Below are 24,674 nucleotides of genomic sequence, written 5' to 3'. Positions count from 1 at the left end.
ATTCATTCAAAAGTTTTACTTTTTATATGACATTTTTATGGAAATTATTATTTTTTATTTTTTATCCTATATGGCACCACAACAAACATCAAGTTCTTCAAATCAGACAAAACTGCAACCAAACAACCTGAGTAAAAAAAACAAAAAAACGAGGAAATTTAACAAACACGTTAAAAATGTCAAATACAACTTTAAAATGTACCTGGGGATGTGTACAGTGGGAATATTTAACAAGATTAAACTTGTCTAACTAACGTATTCTTTATTGTCAGTGATTCAATATAATTTATATATAATAAACATAAACTGTTGACCCACGCCGTTTGCGTATCACTGATTGGTTGATTTAACGCGCCTAGAAACGGGTTTCTGATTGGACAGTTTAAAACGGGCTCGTGTCAAAGCGCGTGCAAGATTTCAGTACTGTCACTTTTTACCGTAATAATAATAATAATAATAATAATAATAATAATAATAATAATAATAATAGCACCATCCAAGCACCATCATCATCACGACCACAGTATGTGAGGACTCGTGACTGTGAATCTGACATCCTTGTCTGCAACACTGGAGCCCTGCAGGGAACGGTTCTGGACTAAGGTCTGGAGTACAGGGAGAGCTACTGAAGACTTTTTTTTTTGTCTCTGTGGAGGCCTCAGCCATATTCTATGGTGTGGTATGCTGGTGCAGCAGCATCTCTGCTGCAGAAAGGAAGAGACTGGAAAAGCTGATCAGGAAGGCCAGCTCAGTCCTGGGGATTCCTCTGTACACTGTACAGGAGGTGAGAGAAAGCAAGATGGTAGCAAAACTATCATCATTGCTGGAGAATGACTCTCACCCCCTGTATGAAACAGTTTCATCTCTGAGCAGCTCCTTCAGTGACAGACTGTTACATCCTAAGTGTCTGAAGGAGCGAATACAGACGGTCCATTATCCCTGCTGCTATTAGACTTTACAATCAAAGCTGCTCCCAGTGAATCATTCACCATACACACTGTTATTACTGTTTAACTGTAATAATAAACAATAACAAAGTACTTTAAACGTGCAATAACAGAAATTTTGAAAAACGTGCAATATTACCTGTGTACAATATACATCTTTTTATACATTTTGTTTTGTACATACTGTATATTATATTATGTCTCCATTCTTTTTTATATATTTGCATTTTATTAATTTTGGCTGCTGTAACAGTGAAATTTCACTGTTTGGGACGAATAAAGGTATATCTTTTATCTTATCTTAATAATAATCACAATAATAATAATTATAATATTATATATTAATATAAATAATAATATTTATTATATAAATAATAATAATTATTATTATTGTTATAATAATAACAATAATAATAATAAACTGTATAATTTACAGCTGGCGAAACAGCCCGCTTTTTAGATACACTTCCGGTGTGACCGGATGTAGGCAGCTACACTCGCCATTTTATGAGCTGCATAAAGACACAGGCAGGCCATGCTGAAATAGAGCCTTGTCTTATGGTTTAAATGCGTTTCTATGTGTTTGGAGCTTTAGATCTTTCTCTGTAATTGGATCATGTCTGCAGAAGTCGCCCCAGATCAGGTAAAAAACCGCGTTTCCTCTTGTGTTTTCGGTCCCTTTTTGTAACTGGTGTTTTGCGGCCTTGTTTGGATCTGAATTGCAGCCCCGAATAACGAGCGGTGTTACTGAGCGATTAGTGCAGTTTATACTGAGCTTCTGAGTCTCTGATAAAGCAGGAACGTGTTTGTGTTTAAAAATAAGACGTCTAAGGTCCAACAACAATTGTTACCTTTTATCGTTTAATTATAAAGTTAAATCTGCACTAGCTAGGAAGCTAAAGTGCTAATATATAAGAAGCCACTTAGCCATGTTCATACAGAATGTAAACAGAAGGTTATACTAGAAAATATCACCTTGCTTATGAAACCCTGGTTTGGCGCATGCGCAGTTGGATCCTTCGTGTTTTACACTTTCCTATGTTTGGGCTTAATGTTACGAATGTTTACAAAATAGCCCTTTTATACTTAAATAAACAAGATCATAGCGCATAAGTGTTTATTTTTCCCTATTGGAACTTCTTTTTTAAAAAGGTTATTAGCAGCTAAATGTGAAGCATTTCAACATCAGGAACAACAAACAAAACTCCTATTCGTTGGTATGAGCCAAAAACAGGCAGCTTTTTTATCATTAAATTCGCTTTTACTTTGTTTTGTTTTAATTTCATGCACTGTTTCCAACTTTTGTTCTCTAAAAGTTACCTGAATCAGAATCAGAATCGGAATCATGTTTATGAGTCATTGTGTGTTGACACACCAGGAATTTGGTTCCAGCCATTTAAACTGCATTTCATTGGCTCTGTACATGTACCTTGCACAATGACAAAGTTGAATCTAATCTAATTTGGTTCCTGTTTGTGACACTCAAAAGCACAGACATAAAATAACGTTGTACGATACATTTAGCTTGGGATAGAAGAGACGATACAGACGACGTGAGATGATATAGACAGTAAATAGCATTAACACTAGTGAGCAACAAGTGACCGTTCATTTTCGACCTGTGTGTGATTTCAGTGGCGAGCGTGAGATTTACAGCATTTATCAGACACCCTTATCCAGAGCGACTTATATTTATCTCATTTTTATACAACTAAGCAATTGAGGGTTAAGGGCCTTGCTCAGGGGCCCAGCAGTGGTAGCTTGGTGGAAGTAGGAATTAAACTCACAACCTTCTGATTGGTAGCTCAACACCTTAACCACTAGACTACCACATTCCCCTATTCAAGCTGAGAATTTGAGATGAGATTCGAGCTGTGAATGACTCAGTTCTGTAAAGTTAAAAGATGGGTACTTATGTGACTTATGATCGTCTCTAATGATTCCTCAGACTAATCCTATGGTGCTTGTGGTTTGACTTTTCTTTAGTTCCCCACTCAGGACTATCTGCAGTTTAGAACACTGAAAAATATTCCTAGCAACTTAACTGCGGTTTTTGTGATTTTTTTTTTTTTTTATATATATATATATATATATACGTAAATCAGACTTAAGTACACTTTAAACTTACGTGGTGTAAATGCATCTTATCTTATAGTTGGATATACATTTTGTCTGCTAATGATCAACTTGAGGGAAAATTATAAATGACACAGCTGGAGACCACAAATACCCAGTGTATGTGTGCTGTGAATACTGTTGGAAAATAGTTTTAAAGCACTATTTCGCTTCTACAGTTGTAGTTTGGAACACAGGTTTCCAGCGCATATTTTAGAGAACCCACTGTCTTGTACATTTACATCTATTCTCTAATATACCTGACTGAACTCATAAATTGAATCAGGGGTGCAGGACAGGAAAGGAGTTCTCCAATACCAGGGTTGGGGATTCGTAGCTTGGAAATATTTCACTCCTTTCCTCTATTTTGAGCCGTGTACGAACTGGCGCAGTGTATGTGCTCTATCTAAAAAGAGAGCTGATCTTTGTAGTCCTGCGACTGCTTCAGTCTGAGAACACACTTCTGTGTAATATGGAATATGATACTTTTGTTGATCTCTTTCGGTAACATTGCTAGTTTCCCAGCTCCAAAGTGCTCTTCTGTGTTTGAGTGTTTTTTTATTTTTGCCTCACACAAGGCTTGCATGTTTTTTTTTTTTTATTCATCTTGTTCCTCTGTCAATTTCATTTGTTTCAGGCTGCGGAGTATATTCCAGAAAAGGTGAAGAAGGCCGAGAAGAAGTTGGAAGAAAACCCATATGACCTGGACGCATGGAGCATACTGATTCGAGAAGCACAGGTTTAGTGACACAGGGTTGCATTCCTTTTTACCCGGGGTGACTTAATCGGGGAGTTGAAATCGGGTTGGTGGGGAGGGTTTGCCTTTCAAACCCTGCCTTAAATAAACCAACGATTGATTTACTTTCATGTATGTAAATGCATTTTACTTCTCCTAGAACCAACCTATAGATAAAGCAAGGAAGACGTATGAGAGACTTATCACGCAGTTCCCAAGTTCGGGCAGATTCTGGAAGCTATACATTGAAGCCGAGGTTCAATTCTATTTCCTTTTTTATTTGTGTGTGCTAGAAATGACATTTCATATTCAGATCAACAATGTGACTTTCACACTTTACCTCAAACAGCAGTAGCGGGGGCGGGGAGAGGGATTTTGGGACGGCAGAGTTTGTAATCATTATTTTTCATTCCTTTTCAATTTTCTGAGGTTAAGTTCATATTGTTGCATGTTTTATCTGCAACAGCATTAAACTCTTTTAATAGTATCAGAATGCTTTAGCCTTTTATTCACTTGTTGTGTCAATTTATTGCCTCCTGTGTCATTTCTTTGAGGTCATTATGGATTGTGTGTGAACACTGCAAGATAGATCTGAGAATATTAACGTATTTTGTCCTTTGGTTGGTTTGCAGCATAATTTTAATTTCAGGCAAGAATCACATCTCATCTCCCCAACAGTTTTCCCCAACATTGCAAAAAAAAACACACAAAAAAAAACAACAATTCCACACATTGTACACCTGAGGCACATGACCTTCAAGTTTAGGAATAGTAATTTTATTTACAACAAATTTGCACAGTTATATTCAATTGTACTCCAAGTCAAATAAGACAAGTTTTGATTTGATTTTTTTTTTTTAGATTCACCCTGAAGCTACCTGGCTATATAAACCTGTAGCTACTAGTTTTGTTCTGTTTAAACTGTATGCCTAAGGGTGCTTTCACATACGCACTATTTAGTCAGTCTGAGGTGGAGCCCTGGTGTGTTCTCCAACTCGGTGCAGTTCTTGCGGCAGGTGAGAGCATCACAACCGCATGCGGGTCTGAGCGCAGTGCTCAGTCTGCTTTCAAGTCCATTCTATTGAGGGAAGCAATTTAACCCTGAATCAAACAAACTACAGAATGTGCAGAATGTGACTCCAACATGCCATGCTTGTGGGTTTTTTTTTTTTTTTTTTAAAAACATTTTTTTGTTTTACTGATCCAATATATAGAGCTGTATAGAGTAGTTCAAACTAAATTCTGGTGACGACGACCACCAAACAAGAAAATAGTACATACTCTGGATGTGATACACAAGTATAAAAATAGTTATTTATAGAATCATCTACTTATTTATTTAGCATATACTCTTTGCTGTTCTTTGGGTGTGGGTTTTTTTTTTCTTTTTTTTTCTTCTCCTCCATACAGACTTGGTAAAGGTCCCATTTTCTCTCACCTTATTTTTTATCAATAAACGAAAGCGATTTACAAAAATGTTTTTAGTCCAAACCCAGCTTTGAAAGCAAGTTTGATTTTTTTTTTTATTTTTTTTTTCCCCCATGACTATTTCTGTGCAGTCAGCTTCATACAAAGCTTCATTTGTTGAACAATGGTTTATCGTTAAAAGCATTAAAGTATGATTTGAATAGAAAACAAGCCAAAGAGCAGACGAGCTACAGAAAAAAAAGTCTGTACAGAAGATGATACAGATAAAAAAAAAAAAAAAAGAACCCTTGTTTTGCTGATGATTCCGCTGAACTGACGAGTGGGTAATTTCTTTTTAAATGTATTTTTTTTTTTTATACGCTTGCACGATCCTAACACGATCCTGGTAGCTTTTCATTTTTCATTCACACCACATCAGAACTATAATTAAGCACAAAGTGTGATAGTAATTGTTTGTCCAGTTGAGTTAATAAAGCAGATCTGCAAACTAACACGGGGAAACAGATCCTGAGTGGCACAACCAGGAGATCGAATCATGAGTTTGAATCCAGACGACGGAGCAAAATTGGCCGTGCTCTCTGGGAGCTCCCTGTCAACTCTAGCCGATAAGTCTAGCCGATCTGTGAGCTCATGTACATGGAAGAGGGCAGATAACACTTTCCTCAGAGTGTGTTAGTCTGCCTTGTGACAGAATGAGCAGCAGTCTGAAAACATTTGTTACTGAGCTCCACGTGTTGGTGTTTATCTCCCTAGTCGGTAGCCGTCATAGGATAGCGAAGAGCTGATTGGGTGGAAATTGGAACAGAACAAAATTGGGGAGAAAGTTGGTTGTTGGGAGAGGATGGGGGGTGTTGGGGCATGGGGGAACTAGTATGGTAAGTATTTCACAACTTGCATACATACACGGTTTGTACATTTACACTCCGTTTTTTTTTTTTGTTTGTTTTTACAAATCAAGATGTTCTTGGCCCCATTTTTTTATTTATTTATTTTTAATTGGCTTATTCACTAGACAGCCAAAGGTTTGTGGAATCCTGACCATTATATATTATGTTCCAGGTTTAGTCTACATTTCCTGTTATAATAACCTCCACTCTTCTGGAAAGGACTAGGTTTTAGAACACGGCTGTGAGAATTTGTGCTCATTCAGCGACAAGCGCTTTGAGTTCAGAAGTCCGAGAGGTGTTGACAGGGGTTAAGGTCAAACTCTGTACAGGATGGAACATATTTGAGCCTCTACTATATAGTAGTTCATGTAATGAGTGGGTTTGATGCTCAGGCTTTCTACAAACCTTAAGTCATAGTGTATTTTGTCCAGATTTCATACACTCGCACTGCTTTTATGGAGTAGCTGAGACTCGGTAGTTTAAGCTGATGGGTTTCAGATCCAGATCCAGGAACCTGCTGCCCTGCACAGTTTAAACTGAGCCGGGAACTGAGGTGTAGTCGTGACTCCAGGCTTCGAGTTCAGTCGAGTGGCTTGAAATCAGATTACTTGGAATCTGAAACATTAACTGAAAAGTCATTTTAATTAAAAAATATATATATGCTCAGTTTGCTCAAACAAAATCATGAGTAAATGATACATTTAAACATTGCAGTGTTTTGCTAGTTTTAGTCTAGTCAGGTGTTTAGTAGCATTAACTCTTTTGTATAAAACTTTATGCTTTTATCAGTCAGAGATCCTGATACATGTTTAATGTTTACATGGACTATGAGTTAAGGGACCTCAAGTGTTACTGTTATCGAGTAACGCTTAGTCACTTAACTCATAGTTCAGATTTATATTACATTTTTAATATCTAAAAAAAAAAAAATACAAATATCACTGCATTATTGCACATGTATAATTCCTGTCTGATTTATCACCAACAATTGGAAATAAATATAAATATTACACCTGGGCTGGCTTTACAGAATTTTTTTTAGGTTAAAAAAAGTATTTTTTATTTATTTATTTTTTTTAAAAAACATTTTCACTTTACTTTTTATTAATTTGTACTTTTTTTTTTAATTAATTTAATTTTTGCATATAGAAATGTGTCCAAATGTCTCTCTCGTTTACTTCCTCTGTGGTGATCATCCATCGTTTGGTTCTCAACAACTCGTATATTTTAGTATAGTATATTTTAATATATTATATTAAATGTCATAAAATTATTTTTATCTTAAGTCTTTTACTTTTAATGATCTTTCAACTCCTTTTCTCAAGTTTTCTGTTCCTTAAAGCAAACAGAGTACATATCATAATCTCTTTTACAGTTTTACACACACATTTTTATTTTAATTTGCTAAAAATGTGTCCAAAATCTGCACATTTATGGTGTGCAACAGCTTTTTTTTTTAAAAAAGCTTATATTTTTAATCTTTAAGGCTGTCTGCTGAACTTTATCAGTCTTATGCATGTTTGGCATCCAAACTTTTTCTTCTCTGTAATAAAACTGACTGATAAACCAGAAATCTGTTGAATTATTGGGCTGTAATTGTGTCTGTGACAGAGTGGCTTTGCATACGTGTGTGTGTGTGTGTGTGTGTGTGTGTACGAGGAGCTTAGATTTCACCTCAGGTCTCATGTGTATTCCTTTCTTTTTTTTTAATTGAAAGCTTTAAGGAGCTTTTTTTAAAGATCTGTACATTTCCCCATCCATACCATGAGACCTTTAACAGTGAAAGTCTTCGAGCACATTTGTTAAATCTAACATCTCCATTAGATTGTGAATACTGTGGAAGGTAAACTGCAGATTGTTCATTAAAACCATGTCTAAGCCAAGCCTTTATTTCTTTTCAGACTTTTTAGAATCTCGTCTCACACCTCTGTATGTGTATGTATTATATATTATTTATATATATATATACATATACACGAGACGTTCCTCATTGATCACATTAGCTTTCTGCTATAGTAGCTTATTTCTCTGTGATGCCTCATTGTATAAACACTTAATGATCTTATTGAGTAGTTCAGTATTTGTATGAGAATAAACTTAGCAAGTGATTTTGTTTGTGTAATATTTGCATTTCATTGTTTCCTGCCGGGGGGGCACGGTGGCTAAGAGGTTAGCACGTTCGCATCGCACCTCCAGGGTCGGGGATCGATTCCCGCCTCTGCCTTGTGTGTGTGGAGTTTGCATGTTCTCCCTGTGCCTCGGGGGTTTCCTCCGGGTACTCCGGTTTCCTCCCCCGGTCCAAAGACATGCATGGTAGGTTGATTGGCATCTCTGGGGAAAAATTGTCCGTAGTGTGTGATTGCGTGAGTGAATGAGAGTGTGTGTGCCCTGTGATGGGTTGGCACTCCGTCCAGGGTGTATCCTGCCTTGGAGCCCGATGACGCCTGAGATAGGCACAGGCTCCCCGTGACCCGAGGTAGTTTGGATAAGCGGTAGAAAATGAGTGAGTGAGAGTGAGTGTTTCCTGCCATGACGTCTTAGGCTGGACGCGAGCGAACATGTGACGTGAGCTCTTTGTGTTCGTGTTAAGATCGTGTTAAGTATCAGTGTCGTGACGGTGAATCATTTTCAGAGTAGTGTCACGAACACGAGATGCAACGTTAGGCCACTACAGAACTTTGAGAACCTTTTTTTTTTTAATGTTTTTCTCACACTAAAGAAACGTCAGTGTCAAATAAAATGACTTGTACACTGGCAAAATTGCATCCTGATTATTTTATAATGCTCATTAAGCCTCTTTGCTCGTGTCTCCTGTTCTGTATTTGAACGTATGTCTGTAAATACTCTAGATGTGTGTTTAAGGAGGCGTTGTTCTCGGACGTCAGGTGGCGTTCTTGACCCGGTTTCTGATTTACTGTTGCGGGGGACTGAAAAGCTGAAAGGTTTTGCCAAATTATACTGTTTGTACCCCATGTTTTTCACGTAGCAGATAGCAACACGACCTCTGTGACCTCTATAAACAATCCAGTGCTCTTGGCAAGGTGTTTTTAGACCCACATGAATTCACATAATGCCTTGCTAGATTACATTTTATAATCTTTACGATAATAATAGACATGCAAAATATCCAAAAGGTTTACTCACATCCCAAAGCACCACTCCGTTTGTTTTGCCCTAATGTTTTTCTTTTAAAGGGTCACATGACTAAAAATCCAAATGTCTGACTGCAAAACATAATCCGGGTGAAAATAATGGCAAAAACAGATGCAGGCATTGTGTTGTGTTATTTTTGGGGTTTTGTAAGAATTTCACATTGTTGATCTTAAAGTGTGTGTGTGATGAAGCTCTGACCATTTTCATACTATTCCCTCGAGCAAAATCGTGCTTTAATAACACCGGCTTTAAAATCTGTCCACAGATCAAGGCTAAAAACTATGACAAGGTTGAAAAGGTAAGCTTTCATTCCTCTCTAGCCGCAACAAAGCTGCAGTGAGTTTAGGATTCAAATGCATAAACTGTAAAGTGTCCTGTCAAGGTGTCTGGGCTAAACCTGAAGATATTGGGTTACTCATTTGTGGGTCAGTTCTGTAGTTATGATGGAACTGATATCGCACCAGGCCATTAATGTACTGTAATTATTTTTCCTACTCTACAACTTTTATTAACTAAGAAACACCTTGTTTTTTTTTTTATACCAGTGTGTTAGGGAAAGGACAATCAGGTAATGGGGTTCACCAGGAACCTTTGCCTTTATATGAGCATAAAGAAGCTCCATTTTTTTTTTGAGGTGATTTTGACTCAAGTTTGCAAATATGACTCGAATGCTTTATCACTGACAGATCACCAGGATGTCTCCAACATGCCACACTCACAATTTACCACCTTTTAAAAAGCAGCATCATTTTATTGTATCCTGCTTAAGCTTTCATTGGAATTAAGTAAGGAATTAAAAACACCTACGTGGTGCGATGGCAAATAGAAGTCTTATATCACAGGGATTTAATAACCCAGTGATTTAAAATCTTTTATTTATTCATGATCAAAACATCATACATTTTTTATTTTTATTTTTAAGGAACATTTATGAGAAGTTAGTTCCAGTTATCACTTGACACAATGCAGGCCGTAAACGTCGGTCCGCTCACCATCCTCTCCGAGCTTTGTGTGGCGTTACGGAGAAAACACAACGTCGTGCAAAGACGGGAAACTGTTACAAAGAGAATTTATTTGATTGCAGAGAATAATCACAATTACAGACACTGGAAAGGATGTCAATGTAGTCTGGAACAAATGATAACACTTTACAAAAGAAAGACTGGAGGCTGGACGGTCTAGAGGGAGAAAGTGAAGGTTCATCCATGCTGTGTCTATTAATGGCATTTACAAAGAACCTACACATTGTGTTCTTCAATAAATATGGAACAGAAATGGAATTTTAATGCTTGAAGTAAATTGCCCACCTAATGCACGGTAAAGGTGACGTTATGTCCTTTTCTTGCTCAGTTGTTTCAGCGCTGCCTCATGAAGGTTCTGCACATCGACCTGTGGAAATGCTACCTGTCATACGTCCGGGAAACTAAAGGAAAGCTGCCCAGCTACAAGTATGTGATTTTCCGTGCGTGCGGATATGCTAAAGCAAAAAAAAAAAATCAGCAAAGACGCAGGATATGTTGTTTAAAGATTACTGACGGTCTGTAGTAGAAGAAAGAGGCAAAAAGTGTCAACAGTTTATGGCTCCTAATCGCTGTCTGCATTATTAGGGAAAAGATGGCACAGGCGTACGATTTCGCTCTGGACAAAATAGGAATGGAGATCATGTCATACCAGGTGAGAGTCTTTTTTAATTTAATTACTTTTAATTAAATGCAGCATTAAAGTCATACTAACGTCATACGTTCTGCTTTCCCTGCAGATTTGGGTGGACTATATCAACTTTCTCAAAGGAGTGTGAGTACACGACATGTCAGGATTTATTGATTTTTTTTTTGACACATGCTTGAAATCTGAGGTATGAAATCTCTCGCTCTGTACCGTAGCGAGGCGGTGGGTTCGTACGCAGAGAACCAGCGCATCACGGCTGTGAGGCGGGTCTATCAGAGAGGCTGCGTCAATCCCATGATCAACATCGAACAGCTTTGGAGGGATTACAGCAAATATGAGGAGGTGAGATGAGTACAGCGCATTCAGAAATTTCCATGTTCTTCCTGAGCTTTGAGGGTTCACTCCGGGAACTCTGGTTTCTTCCAGTAGTCCAAAGGCTGATTGGAAGCTCTAAATTGTCTGTACTATGTAAGTGTGTGATGGTGTGATTTAACACCATTCAGGGGGTCTACTGCCTTGTGTCCTGAGTCAGACTCCTGGACAGACTCCCTGTGATACTGTGAAGTACGTATAAGCGGAACAGATGAAATAATAGAAAATCTGAACTGTGTTCTTTTTGTTTGTTGATTCTCTTGGCCTTGGGTTATAATTCATCGTTCAATTCTAATAGTTTCATTATTGTTTTTTCTGTATGTTTGTGTGACTTTTTGCTCATGTATAACTATAACTACGTGGTACACAATAACCCTCATTTCCATTTTAAAGGGAATTAATATCCACTTAGCCAAAAAGATGATTGAAGATCGGAGCAGAGATTACATGAACGCTCGGAGGGTTGCCAAGGTAGGTGCTTTGGCTCTAATCACAGGTTTACTGCTTTATTCTGTGTGACTATGCATATATAGCGTTCACACCCAGCAGCTTTAATGTGACTTTTTACGTTTTAAAGAAGTCAGCTTATGATCGATCTGACCGCTTGAACGTTCTTTTAGGAATATGAAACAGTGATGAAAGGTTTGGACCGAAATGCCCCCTCTGTGCCCCCGCAAAACTCTCCACAAGAAGCCCAGCAGGTGGAGATGTGGAAGAAGTACATCCAGTGGGAGAAAAGCAACCCACTACGTACAGAAGACCAAACACTAATCACTAAAAGAGGTGACTATTAAATACAATCCCAGCTTCTATCTGTACTCTCTGACATGCTCATTTTAACCTTAAAAGTTAGGATTGTCAGGGCAGAAAAAGTGCAAAGATATGCAATACATGGGCTATGAAGCAGAACTGGGAAATGCTGATGTAGTTAAATCCAACCTGAAAGTTCCTAAGACTGTCTTTTTTTGACGAGTTATTACACGTGACTTTGGCACGATGCAAAACGCTGACTGATTGCAAGTTTCAGCCAAAGAACAAATAGTACGTGATCTCTGGGTGGCCTCCTATCTCTATCTGCTGTCCATCAGAGTGATGCTGGGCAATCACTGGCTTCTCTAAATTCACATGCATGGAAGATGGCAGATATCGCTTTCCTCTATGTGCGTTACACTTTCCTGTGATGCAGCGTATGTGTCAGAAGGTGCAGGTAGCTTGCTAGCTTACTCAATATTCCTGCTGTTAAAATGAAACATGAAATCTTTTACACATGTGACCAGCGAGGAAAAGACATGAGGCAGAGATGGATGTAGCAGTGATGAGGATGTTGAGGTTCTCTTTAGGAGTGACGAGGATGGACAGGATTAGGAACGAGGACATCAGAGGGACAGCTCAGGTTGGAGGATAGATTGAGATGGTTTGGTCATGTGCAGAGGAGGGAGATGGTTATATTGGTAGAAGGATGTTGGAGATGGAGCTGCCAGGTAAGAGGTCAAGAGGAAGAACAAAGAGGAGACATATGGATGTGTTAAATGAGGACATGAAGGTAATTGGTGCGAGAGTAGAGGATGATACTGATGATTCGCTGTGATGGACCCTAATGGGAAAAGTCGAAAGTAGAAGAAGAAAATTTATATATATATATAAAACTATTCAGACTCATGTCATGTCACACTTGGTTGATGATTAATAATTAAAAGCTAATATTCCAGGTTATTAAATGCCTCCTGGTGGTCCAGTGTCAGGAGCCTGCATTCTCATTGCAGTGTCTTGGCTTTGAGTCCCGGGTATGGAGCTAATCCTAAGTCCTGGATAAAATGAGAGGTCATTGCCTCAGGAAGCACATCCGGCGTAAAACCTGCATCAAATCAAATGTCCAGACCACATTTGACCACCAATGTCCAGACACACACCAGTTGTTTGTTTTCTTTCTTTCTTTCTTTCTTTCTGTCTTTCTTTCTGTCTTTCTGTCTTTCTGTCTGTCTGTCTTATTTGTGTTTACCTTTGTGGTTCTGTATGAAGTCAGAGACATACAATAAGGATCTGACATCTATTCCATCTTTTCTGCACTAGACTGTCTGACAGGAGACACATCACACTGCTCTCTACCGTCTTCACTATCCCTGGGAGTCGCTGCATCATGTGGCTCCATATTTACATAAAGTTAAACTTTGTTTCTCAGCTTTGTTTCGTGTGAGCGGCTATATGCAAAATAGCCCTTTTAGGGAATTGAAACGTCACCATATTGGGGAGAAAAGAAAAGAAACAAATTTGCGGCTTTGAAAACAATTTCAGATTTTCGAACCTAATTTGCTGCTCATCTAAGCTGCCATTGTTGTTATTTATATCATCATAAACAGACATAACAGTCTCAGGCAGCCAAGCTGTGCTAGCTGACTAAATAAAGTGCATCTGTGATTGTTCCTGCAGTGATGTTTGCCTACGAGCAGTGCCTTTTAGTGCTCGGCCATCATCCTGACGTCTGGTATGAAGCTGCGCAGTATCTGGAACAGTCCAGCAAGCTGCTGGCAGAAAAAGGGGTTTGTGTTTTTTTGTTTTTTTTTCTTTCACCGTCACTCCATCATCATCATCATCATCATCATTAGTTCATATTACATGTCAGTGTTAGTGTGTTTAAGACTGTTAGAATGCTCACAGATCTGTCAACAGCTCTATGAAAGCAATTAGACTAATGTGTAAAAAAAAAAAAAAAAAGGTTATATGGAGTCTTTTTGTGATATTCTTACCAAAATCTGTATTAGTGTATGAGTTAGGAATAAAATATGATGCAGCATGCTGTCATAGGAAAGTAATCAGTGAACGGGGGATGGGATGCTTGATTAATTTCCAATAACGGTGCGTCCAGAAGTGTTTCGTTCCTCTTATTCCATGGCAATTATTAATTTTGAATCATTAATGAGTCATGTAGTACTTATAACTGTTTACCTACTTTTAATGTAACTAATGTAACAAGTAATTATTGTAAAACGTTCGCATTTATCTTTGCATTTTTAGGACATGAATAACGCTAAGCTGTTCAGCGACGAGGCTGCTAACATTTACGAACGCGCCATTTCAACTCTACTGAAGAAAAACATGCTGCTGTATTTTTCTTTCGCCGATTATGAGGAGGTGAGACCTTCAGCTCTGATCGCACCATTAAACCCCTGTGATTATCTTAAGCCTTCTTAAATTGAAACTACACTGTCTCTGTGACCTGTGCTCCATAGAGTCGAATGAAATATGAAAAAGTGCACAGCATATACAACCGCCTCCTGGCTATAGAGGACATCGACCCGACCTTGGTGAGTTTCATTTCATTAACAATGCACTTAACATCCGACTTGTTTTACGTTGCTGACATGCTTGTTTTGTGCCACTGATCCTCAGGTTTACATCCAGTACATGAAGTTTGCCAGAAGAGCAGAGGGAATCAAGTCTGGTCGCTCCATCTTTAAGAAAGCCAGAGAGGACGTCAGGACACGGCATCACGTTTACGTCACGGCCGCACTCATGGAGTACTACTGCAGCAAGGTGATGCCTCCTGGGGTTTTCTTTAATTAACAAGAACGTTTATACCTTATTTTGGTCAGACGTTGATTAATAATATACCCCAATAGTGCTAGGATTCCTTTGTAGTATAGTGTTTTTATAATACAGTTAATTCATGGGGATTTGTAGAGTGGGTGCCAATATATCTAATACAGATATTTCCCACATCTAGAAATCCTTTAGGATAGAGGATATCTCAGTTGCATTACAAGCTGCATCTATTCAAAAAGTGAGGAAACTATTGTTCATAACTGTTCTACTGAGCGATAGCAAGTCAAGTCAAGAAGCTTTTATTGTCATTTTAACCATATATAGCTGTTGCAGTACACAGTGAAATGAGACAACGTTTCTCCAGGATCCTGGTGCTACACAGAACAAAGACAAAGCTAAGGACTTTAGTAAGTTAGTCCTAGATACATAAAGTGCATCTGTGCAACCTGGTGCAAACAGTGCAGGACAATAAAATACAAGACAATAGACAGAAACAGCGCCGACCAGTGGAGATACTGTATGTTCAGACAATATTACGTGTGCAGAAATTAAGCTTATGGTGATGTTACACAACTTTTAAATGTAACTTTAAATTGTTAAAATGTACAATATGAAAAAAAGAGTAGCTGGAATCAACACTTATGAAGATAATCTTATTAACTGTTTGGTAACTTTAGAACTTGTTACACACCATTTCACAGTACAATAGATATGGATGGAGATATATATGTGTGGTAGCCTAGTGGTTAAGGAGTTGGACTATTGATTGGAAGGTCATGAGTTTGAATCCAAGGTCTACTAAGGTGCCACTGCTGGGCCCCTAAACAAGGCCCTTAACCTACAACGTATGTGATTTTCCCCTCAGGTAATCTTGATTTTCCAACCTCCTCCAGTCCAAAGTCTTTGTGATAGACTGGCGATGCGTGATTGTGCTCTTGTGATGGTTTTTGTGAACAGTAGAGGGCGTAGTTCACTACAAATATGAAGTCATGCCGTTTATATTTGGGAAGAAATTTAAATCATTTTTACTTTTACACTTGAGTGTATTTGATATGCACTTATTCATTTCTCTTAATAGTCATATTTATATACACTACATTATATACTTTATGTTAGAGCAAAAACACAACACACACCAAATATGTTGGTGGAGCTGCGTATAGTTTTAATAGTAATGATTACTCAGGATAAAGAATAAAGCATAAAGTTATTCAACTCTTTGTTAAAAAATGGATTTTCCTCCTAATTTCTTAACTACATGTTCTTTGTCATGTCACGCTTCACAGTGGATATTAAAGGTGGGGTGAACAATGTTTGAAAGCCAATGTTGACATTTGAAATCACCAAAACAAACACACCCCTAACCCAAATGAGTCCCACCCCTGTTTTGATAGCTCCGCCCCACTCATACATACGTAAGCCAGGCAACTATTATGGCGGAACCTGCTGGGGCAGCTGGCCGAGGGGATATTTTTTATCAATAAATGAACTCAATGAGTAATACTATGGTAATACAAATGTGATTTTGTAGTACTGTGTGTTGTACCGTGAAAGGTTTAGCTCCGTTTCACTCGGAAGACAGCGCTGGAAAGCTGATCCTATATTAACACGGGTCCTGCTTCTTGCCTTATCGTAAGCCTTTTTTTTGCTTTTCGTTTTTATCCTCCATGTCAATGTTTCAATATCTTTCGGCTAATGTCACACATGCGCACTGAACACTCTCTCCGTGGCATATTGACAAGACACGCCCCTTTCTGCTCATTGGCTACACGTTTGTTTTGTTTGTCGGCCCGACTCTGAAGACTCTGTTTTGTTTGTCGGCCCGACTCCGTTTTCTGAAGCATTTCTCAAACATCGTGCACCCCACCTTTAACAGCTCAAAAGACAGTAGACACACAGGGATTTAAGAATTTGTACTTTTTCACAAGTATTTCTGTAGGGGCAATATTTTTTCCAAAAAACACAATCATTTTCCCACACAGATATTGATAAATTAATTGGTGATATTAAACCCACAAACCAATCATTTCTGAAGACTCTCCTATGGTGGAAAACCTACTTTCTGCATAAATGTTAAATAAACATCTTACAGAAAGCGTTACCGTATCAATGATGTGTTTTTCTTTCTTAAATTGCATCATCATTATGTTTATTAGAACACTTGTATTATGTGGATCTGCTGTTATGTCGAAGGCTCTTTGAATCCGTTTCTACTAAACAAACAATAACGAATGAAAACATCTGCATTTGTTTAAACCTGTGATTTTAAATTACAGCCAGACAAATAATAGTACTTTAATGTCATAAAAAAAAAAATAAAAAAAAACACTGACTAAACATTTACCTCCAAAGAAGCTCTATTCCATTGTGTTTTGACTGATAGATCTGACTCTTCTTTCTTTTTTCTCTTCATCAGGACAAATCAGTGGCGTTTAAGATCTTCGAGCTTGGTCTAAAGAAATACGGAGACATCCCTGAGTATATACTGGCGTACATCGATTACCTCTCTCACCTCAATGGTAAGATCTGCTTGTTTTCCACCTTTTCATCATGTCCAGTTTTCTTTACATACCCAATCCTTCGTCCTCGCTGTTTCCTCAGGTCGGCTGCCAAACACACGTTAAAAAAAAATGTTTGTTGTTAATATTTGTCCTGTCCGCAGTTATTAATCCTTAGTGGGCGAGGTTATAAATGCTGGCCCAAAGTTCCTCTTTTGTTTTGTTTTTTATTACTGAAAAAACTTTTATTAGTAGAAAATGATAATAATTTGTTGGTCAAGTTCTGTTCCTGATGTTTACTGGGAGATGCGTCCTGATGCCATCTTTACGTTTATTTTAATTAGCATTATTTCTTACGTTTAATTCGACAATTGTTAGTATCTCGTTCTGCCCTTGTGGTAACATGTTTAAGAGTCGAGGATAAAGAGATTGTTTGCGTTGCCATAAATAAATCTGGTCACTTTGCCAGCTTGCGTATTTTGGCTTTGTCCTAAAAAAAGAATAAATAAATAAAAAGTAGGAAGTTCAGCAGGAATTACTGGTATTGCAATTCAATTGGAAATATTTCTGCTTATGTTCTTTCTGTTCTTTGTCTTCACAGAGGACAACAACACAAGAGTGCTGTTTGAGAGGGTTCTCACGTCTGGAAGTCTTTCTCCTGAAAAATCAGGGTTAGCGAACTACTTTTGTGTCGTTTTTTTGCGTTGTTGTGTATAACATGAAAGGAGTAAATGCTTATATGATGCATCTTAACTTTATAGCCTATTTAAATTAAGGTAAATTACCTTCAGAACAACATACATGTAAGAAAAAAACATTTACACTTTAATTGAAAAAGTAAACAAAAATACTAAACACTAAATACATCGATTATTTTTGGCTTGTTTTGTAAATCTAATTTCCAAATTTAGTTGTGTCTCATAATTTTGTCTTATCCTTGTTACTATACTGTTTTTCAGTCATATTTGATTCATGTTCTTTTAGTGTTTGAATACATTTGGAATAAAGTTGACTTTTGTGCTCTGTTAAAAGAAAACAAATTGAACATGCATGGATATGGCCATTAGTTTGGAACAATATTAATCTTTAATATGTAACCTTTTTTTGCAAAATGTAGACATCTGTTAATAAAAAAAATGCCTGCTTGATATTTACATACGTTATTAATAGTTAAACACCTGAAAATAATGTAGCAACAGGGTCAAATATGCAGCCGTTGTCAACAAAAACACACACAACGCATCTGAATGTCTAACAGCGTGTTCACTTAGATTAGATGTTGATCATTAACAAAGTCAAGTCTAATTTTCCAGCTGTACGAGACCTAACTGGCACCACAATCATAGAATCCCAATACCTTCTATCAAATACAAGCCACATTTAAGTGCATTTTGTGTATCTTTTACTCATGTGATGCACAGGGAGATCTGGGCACGCTTTCTGTCGTTTGAGAGCAACATTGGAGACCTGGCCAGTATCCTGAAGGTGGAGCGCAGGCGCTTCCTGGCTTTTAAGGAGGAATACGAGGGCAAGGAGACTGCTCTGTTGGTGGACAGGTACAAGTTCATGGATCTGTACCCCTGCTCCACCAGCGAGCTCAAAGCTCTTGGCTACAAGGTGCGATTAGATTTGCTTTTCCTTTCACCATGTTTCAGCTGCCACACTTTGAAACCTGTACAACTCATATGATGTAAACTTTTAATGTTTCACCACACAAGTCCAGTCTGAATAACTTTTAATTCTCATCCAGTCCAGATTGTGTATAAACACTCGGCTTGTGCAGTAAAACGATTTAAACCTTGCCACACGATATTACACCGCCTCGGTATCCAATGATGTTGCTAAATCGGCTAAAATCAAGACTTAAAGTGAATTATCACTGGTGGCGATAACCGGAAAGTGATTTGTGCATTTCACTCCAGATTTATTCATGTTTACTGCTCATTACAGCAGAATCACTTAAATCTCCATCAAACTAAGTTTTCATGGCTGCCACTGACTGTAAAATTCCACCATCCTTATTTTATTTAGATAATTATTTGTGATAATTAATTGTGATTTAAAAAAAAAAAGAAATAGGTGCATCTTGAGCAGAGAAAACTTAATATCGCACAAGCCTAATATAGAGTGTAATAATATCTAACAGTTGTGTGTATATATGAGACAATACAGAATCTCAAAAAAACAAAATTCCCAAAAGGAACAAGACAGACAACACAGTGATGTACAAAATATTATCGTTAGACTGACTAGGGCAGCGCAGTATAATAAACATACATTTGTAACCACACAGTAGATAATATATTTGAATTGCCCTCTTTTGTTTATTAGGACGTATCCCGGGCCAAATACGCCTCAATGATCCAAGAGGCTGTTGTTGCCCCTTCTGCCCCGACGATGAAGGATGATGGAGACCGCAAACCAGAGTATCCCAAACCAGACACCAACCAGATGATCCCGTTTCAGCCTCGACATCTTGCCCGTAAGAATCAGAATGAACTTTTTAAATGTCCTCTTTGCTTTTACTCTGCACCTGTGAAACAAATCATTACTAACACCAGATGGACCTTGTTTTAAGAAACAAAACCATTTTCATGTTGATGTCTCTATCCTGTGCTCTTTTATAATGGCTGTGTGTGTGTGTGTACGTGTACATGTGTGTGTGTACGTGTGTGTGTGTGCGTGTGTGTGTGTACGTACGTGTGTGTGTGTGTACGTACGTGCGTGTACGTACGTGTGTGTGCGTGTACGTACGTGTGTGTGTGTACGTACGTGTGTGTGTGTGTACGTGCGTGTGTGTGTGTACGTGTTTGTGTGTGTGACAGCCCCTGGCCTGCACCCGGTTCCAGGAGGAGTGTTTCCTGTTCCCCCTGGTGCTGTGATCCTCATGAAGCTGCTGCCTCCTCCAAACTGCTTCACAGTGAGTATCATCACCAGCTGGTGCCCCAATCAGTAAACGTTACAAACATTAGCCTTTATTCTTCAACATTGTGTTGAAACGAGTGCAGATCTGAGCAAACACGATGATGCCGGTCAGTTTCACAGCCCAGATATACGTGATGACACGTCATACACACAGCGCACCCCGATGTCTTATACATCTCATTTACATACAATAAACATGCCGTGATTGACACAGGTGTTAAATTCAGCCTTAATATTTCAGTGCAAAATATAAAATCATAAAACTTACATAGAGGGAACAATGATAAGAAAGGACGGTTGAGTACATTTGTCTTTTGTACTCCTTTGTTTAAACTGTCTTTCTCCATTTCTCTTTCTTTTTTAAATCATCTTTATAGCTTGAGGTTTTATTTTATTTTTTTTACTTTAAATTTTAAAGTATAAAATATGATATATATAAATATGATATATATATATAAATATGATATATATGACATATATAAATAAGTCCGCCAAATTTCCAGCCTGAACAAATACACAACACACTTTCATATGAACAAAACAGTGAATGAATCAGATCGGATGAGTAAAATGTTAAATGTGTTAAGGGCCAGCAGATTGATAAAGATCCCCATCTGTGTATCCAGATCATGTTTACAAATGACATTATGTGTCTCCTGAAAACCCCTGTGTGTGTATCCGCTCTATAATCCGTTTTTTTTTAATAAAGCCTTATACAGTATGTACTTTATTTATTATAGAAACACTGCAAGCTCAGCGTTTCTATAATATATTGATGTTACTCTCAAGTTCACATTGACCACAAGTGAGTTTTTTTCCACACTAACGAATAAGGAAACTACTGGAGTTTGTGTATTCTTGTGAACGCACCTTTGATGAATAGGGAACATTGTGTTCACTATAATCTTAAGTAAAAATATTAGTTTTAAGCAAAGGTAAGTATTAAGAAGTCCCAGTTCTTGTGGAAAGAATCAGTTAATCATAAAGCCGTCCCTAAACCGATATGTAGGTGTTAAATCCGTAAGACTCGTCGTTATCATGAGTATCATCTGATTTTCAGTGTCATTAAAATATTTCTTCCTCTCACAGGGTCCATTTGTCCAGGTGGATGAGCTGATAGAGTCGTTCAGAAGATGCAATCTGCCTGAGAGTACGTACACCGTAATGTACATTTCTACTGATTAAATATTTACCAAGAAACAAAACCAGGTGTTTTAGATGTACCTCAATGCCGTTAGAACGTTTTCTAGAACGTTCACTGATTTATTTAGTTCATTATGAGGCTACATTAACGTTGTGGTGTTTGACGGTGTTTGAAGTTTGCAGCTGAAAAACAAGAAAACAAAAAGTAGAGTTTTTTGGCGGATATTATTTAATGATCATGAATTTTACGTGTCATGTTCGATAATGAATGTCGGCGTTGACGTCTGTTGGAAGTTTTTGTTGTTCACGAGTGAACATTGTTTGATGGCAATTGTTAGTGTTTATCCTTAGATAATAAAGGATTTCTGGAAATATTTTTGATGGGTCGGTGGAGTGTTTAGTGTTTTATTTCTTTTGGTGTGACTCGCTAATGTTGCTAGCTGGTGTTGGTTAATATCTGATGTTTGGTAGCGGATATTAGAGGAAGGTTGGCTCTTGGTGAATTTTGCTGTTTTTCTGTGAATGTTGTTGATTATCATTTTGGTGTTCAGTGGTGATGGATTGTGTTTGCTGTTAAAGGACGATGTTTAAAAGCAAATGGAAAGTGGATATTTGGCGACTGTTCTTGTTTATGGAAAATGGTGTTGAAATACGGTGAAAATACGGTGTATTTTGGTGTTTTATAGTTTGTTGAGTTTGGATGGTGAGTGTTTATTCAATATCTGTCTTGAATATTATTAGAAGTCTGTTTTAGTTGCTGTACTGGTCTGTTGGTTGCTGAATGTTTCAGAAGAGTGTTCGGTAAAGAATCTTCTTGATGCTGCGTGATTATTGGATATTTTGCTGTCTGGTGAATATTCGATCATGTTTGATTGGTGTTTGTTGATTATTATGTAAATGGAGAATGTCTGTGTTTGATGGTTGTTGGTGCTATGAGTAATGTATTTATATTAAAGAATGATTGTGTTGCTGCCGAATGTGTTTAATTGATGTTTGATGAATTGTGGTATTGAATGTTAGTTTTGATGCCGATTGTCAGCTTTAGTGTTAGATGGCGAATGTTTTGATAGTGTTTGAGCCTGATTTTTGGTGTTTGTCTTTAGTGAATGTTAGTGGTGGGTTTTTGAAGGTGTTGTTGGAAAGGCTTGGCTTGTTTTGCGATTGAAGCTAGCTATTTTAGAGTATCCTGGCTATAAGTACCTAAATATTATCAACAGAATCAGTCTATACACTGTTCCTTACATGGCTTCATTAAATTGGGATCGTTGTATTGTTTGAAATTAAAATATCTCATTATCTTGCTTTTATTAATTCTGTGCTGTAAAGTTCTCACTCATTCCCTATGTGTATGTTTAGCTGTAGAAGCTGCAGTGGAGTTAATCACAGGCAACCGTAGTGATGTTCCCGGAGAAGGAAATGGGCCTGTCGAGAACCACGCACTAGCTAACAAATCACTGAAGAGGCCGAACGCTGATTCAGACGAGGAGGAGGAAAAAGGAGCCATCGCTCCACCGGTCAACGATATCTACCGTGCAAGGCAGCAGAAACGCATCCGATGAGTCCCAAACAAACACTGATACTCGTTATGGACTCTCCTAACTGTTCCATGTTCCTCCAGTGATGGCTTTTTAGCTTCTCCCTCCATGGATGGTTTTTACTGTGAGGGTTTATGAACATAAACACACAAACACACGCACGTCCTGCGTGTTAAGAAGAGGAACGAGTCACCTGCAGTTCAACCTCTTTTTTCAAAGAAGAGGTTTTTGACTCGTTGTGGTTGACTCGACTCTTCAGATCATTTGAGTCTCATCTTGATTCTCATTTCTTCCCCCTGTGTTTTTGAAGGTTTATTTTTTGTTTGTTTGATTTTTAAACAGTTTTATTTTAAAAACTGAGTGGCTTATATTGTACAAAGTTTTATTCTGGATGTTGATTGACAGTTCAGAGCTTGCCATGTGTAGTCCAGTGAAAACACCACAAACATCATTTTGTAGTCGAATGGAAATTTCACTTCACTTCCAATAAAACAAAGAAAGAAAAAAAATTCTCCCTGTCAACTTTATTTTTTTATTTTAATTTATTATAATCATACCAATACAAGTGCATTACATAAAATGTATAATAACTTTTAGAACAGTTTAACTACATTTAATAAAGACCCTTTTAAAATGCTTCAAAATGAATTATCAGTCTTTAAACCCTTTTTACTTGTATTTTACATCCCAGGATGGCCTGAGAGTCACTGTTTGTCTCTTGAGCTTATCTTTAAGTACCTTTAAAGTTGGATTGGATTCTAGCTTGTTTAAAAATTGCTTGCATAAATTTATTCATCTTCAGTAGCTGCTTTGTTCTGGTCAGGTTCTTGGTAGTCCTGGTGTCTATACTGGCAACAATGGTGGTTTTTGTGAGGTGGGAGGAATCTGGAGAATTTGAAGGAAACCAATACCAATGTGGGACAAACATATGAAACTACACATGGACAGTGTCCTGAGATACTCGTACTACATATATTTCTAAAAAAATTTGCTTCTTCACTGCATTATCAATAGCCTCATAACTCCATATTTCACATTAAACCTGTGTCAAATGATGTAAATATGACCAAAACGCAGTTTCCTTATGTTTAATATTCCCGTTCCGAACCTCATCCTAGTTCCATAATGACAAAGAATTCATTCTTCCACAGCAGGATATGCAGAACTCAGACAAGACAGACACTGACCTTTTCTTAAATGGTTACAGATAGCTTTTTGTCGTGTTGGAGCTCCAAGTGCATTTGGCGCTTTTTTTTTTTTTTTTTATTATTTTTTTTATACAATTTGTCACTTCTAGGTGACCTGTTTGGTTGGCGTTGCTATAGGAATGATCTGTGATGTAATGTCTGGAGGATTTACTAAGCTCTGATTTTGTCACGACTTAGGGATCGTTTTACAAGTTTCATGCACTGGGTTGTGAACATTAAAGACACACTGGTACAACATTGTGTTGATATGTACAGCCTGTATAAGTGTTTAGTTCACGGATATACCAACTACAGTTGGTCCAAGTCTGCTCGGATTGATTTACTGCTGCTAGGTGCTCTAATAAAGTGGTAGTTGGTGCTGGACTGAATAGAAGGTTGGAGTTGAAATCCCAGGACCACCAAGGTGCTGAGCCCTTGAGCATGGACCTTAAACTTCAATTGAAACTTAAAATGATGGTCTTGGGGGGTCACGGTGGCTTAGTGGTTAGCACGTTCGCCTCACACCTCCAGGGTCGGGGT

At 37.8% G+C, this 24,674-nt stretch overlaps 1 protein-coding gene across 1 annotated transcript; it reads left to right on the top strand.

Annotated features, from left to right (window-relative positions):
• The first annotated feature begins 1,428 nt into the window (after nucleotides 1–1,428).
• On the top strand, nucleotides 1,429–23,444 carry cstf3 (cleavage stimulation factor, 3' pre-RNA, subunit 3). Its single transcript, XM_060877529.1, has 21 exons — nucleotides 1,429–1,590; nucleotides 3,700–3,801; nucleotides 3,959–4,054; nucleotides 9,532–9,564; nucleotides 10,617–10,714; nucleotides 10,874–10,940; nucleotides 11,026–11,060; nucleotides 11,150–11,276; nucleotides 11,700–11,777; nucleotides 11,927–12,089; nucleotides 13,734–13,843; nucleotides 14,319–14,435; nucleotides 14,534–14,608; nucleotides 14,694–14,837; nucleotides 17,263–17,365; nucleotides 17,946–18,015; nucleotides 18,766–18,961; nucleotides 19,676–19,826; nucleotides 20,170–20,264; nucleotides 21,359–21,419; nucleotides 22,769–23,444. The coding sequence occupies exons 1-21, from the start codon at nucleotides 1,564–1,566 to the stop codon at nucleotides 22,969–22,971; spliced, it is 2,151 nt and encodes a 716-aa protein (XP_060733512.1). The 5' UTR covers nucleotides 1,429–1,563; the 3' UTR covers nucleotides 22,972–23,444.
• The last annotated feature ends 1,230 nt before the right edge of the window (nucleotides 23,445–24,674 follow it).

The sequence above is a fragment of the Tachysurus vachellii genome, chromosome 9 (assembly GCF_030014155.1).
Source record: "Tachysurus vachellii isolate PV-2020 chromosome 9, HZAU_Pvac_v1, whole genome shotgun sequence".
Classification (NCBI taxonomy): domain Eukaryota; kingdom Metazoa; phylum Chordata; class Actinopteri; order Siluriformes; family Bagridae; genus Tachysurus; species Tachysurus vachellii.
This window is presented reverse-complemented; position numbering and strand designations above follow the sequence as displayed.

What these genes read in the sequence shown, in the direction of transcription:
- cstf3 (XM_060877529.1), top strand. Translation starts at nt 1,564, where the DNA reads ATGTCTGCAGAAGTCGCCCCAGATCAG. An exon ending in TTACCTCTCTCACCTCAATG is followed by an intron (nt 17,366 to 17,945) that starts GTAAGATCTGCT and finishes TTGTCTTCACAG; the next exon opens with AGGACAACAACACAAGAGTG. An exon ending in CTTTCTCCTGAAAAATCAGG is followed by an intron (nt 18,016 to 18,765) that starts GTTAGCGAACTA and finishes TGTGATGCACAG; the next exon opens with GGAGATCTGGGCACGCTTTC.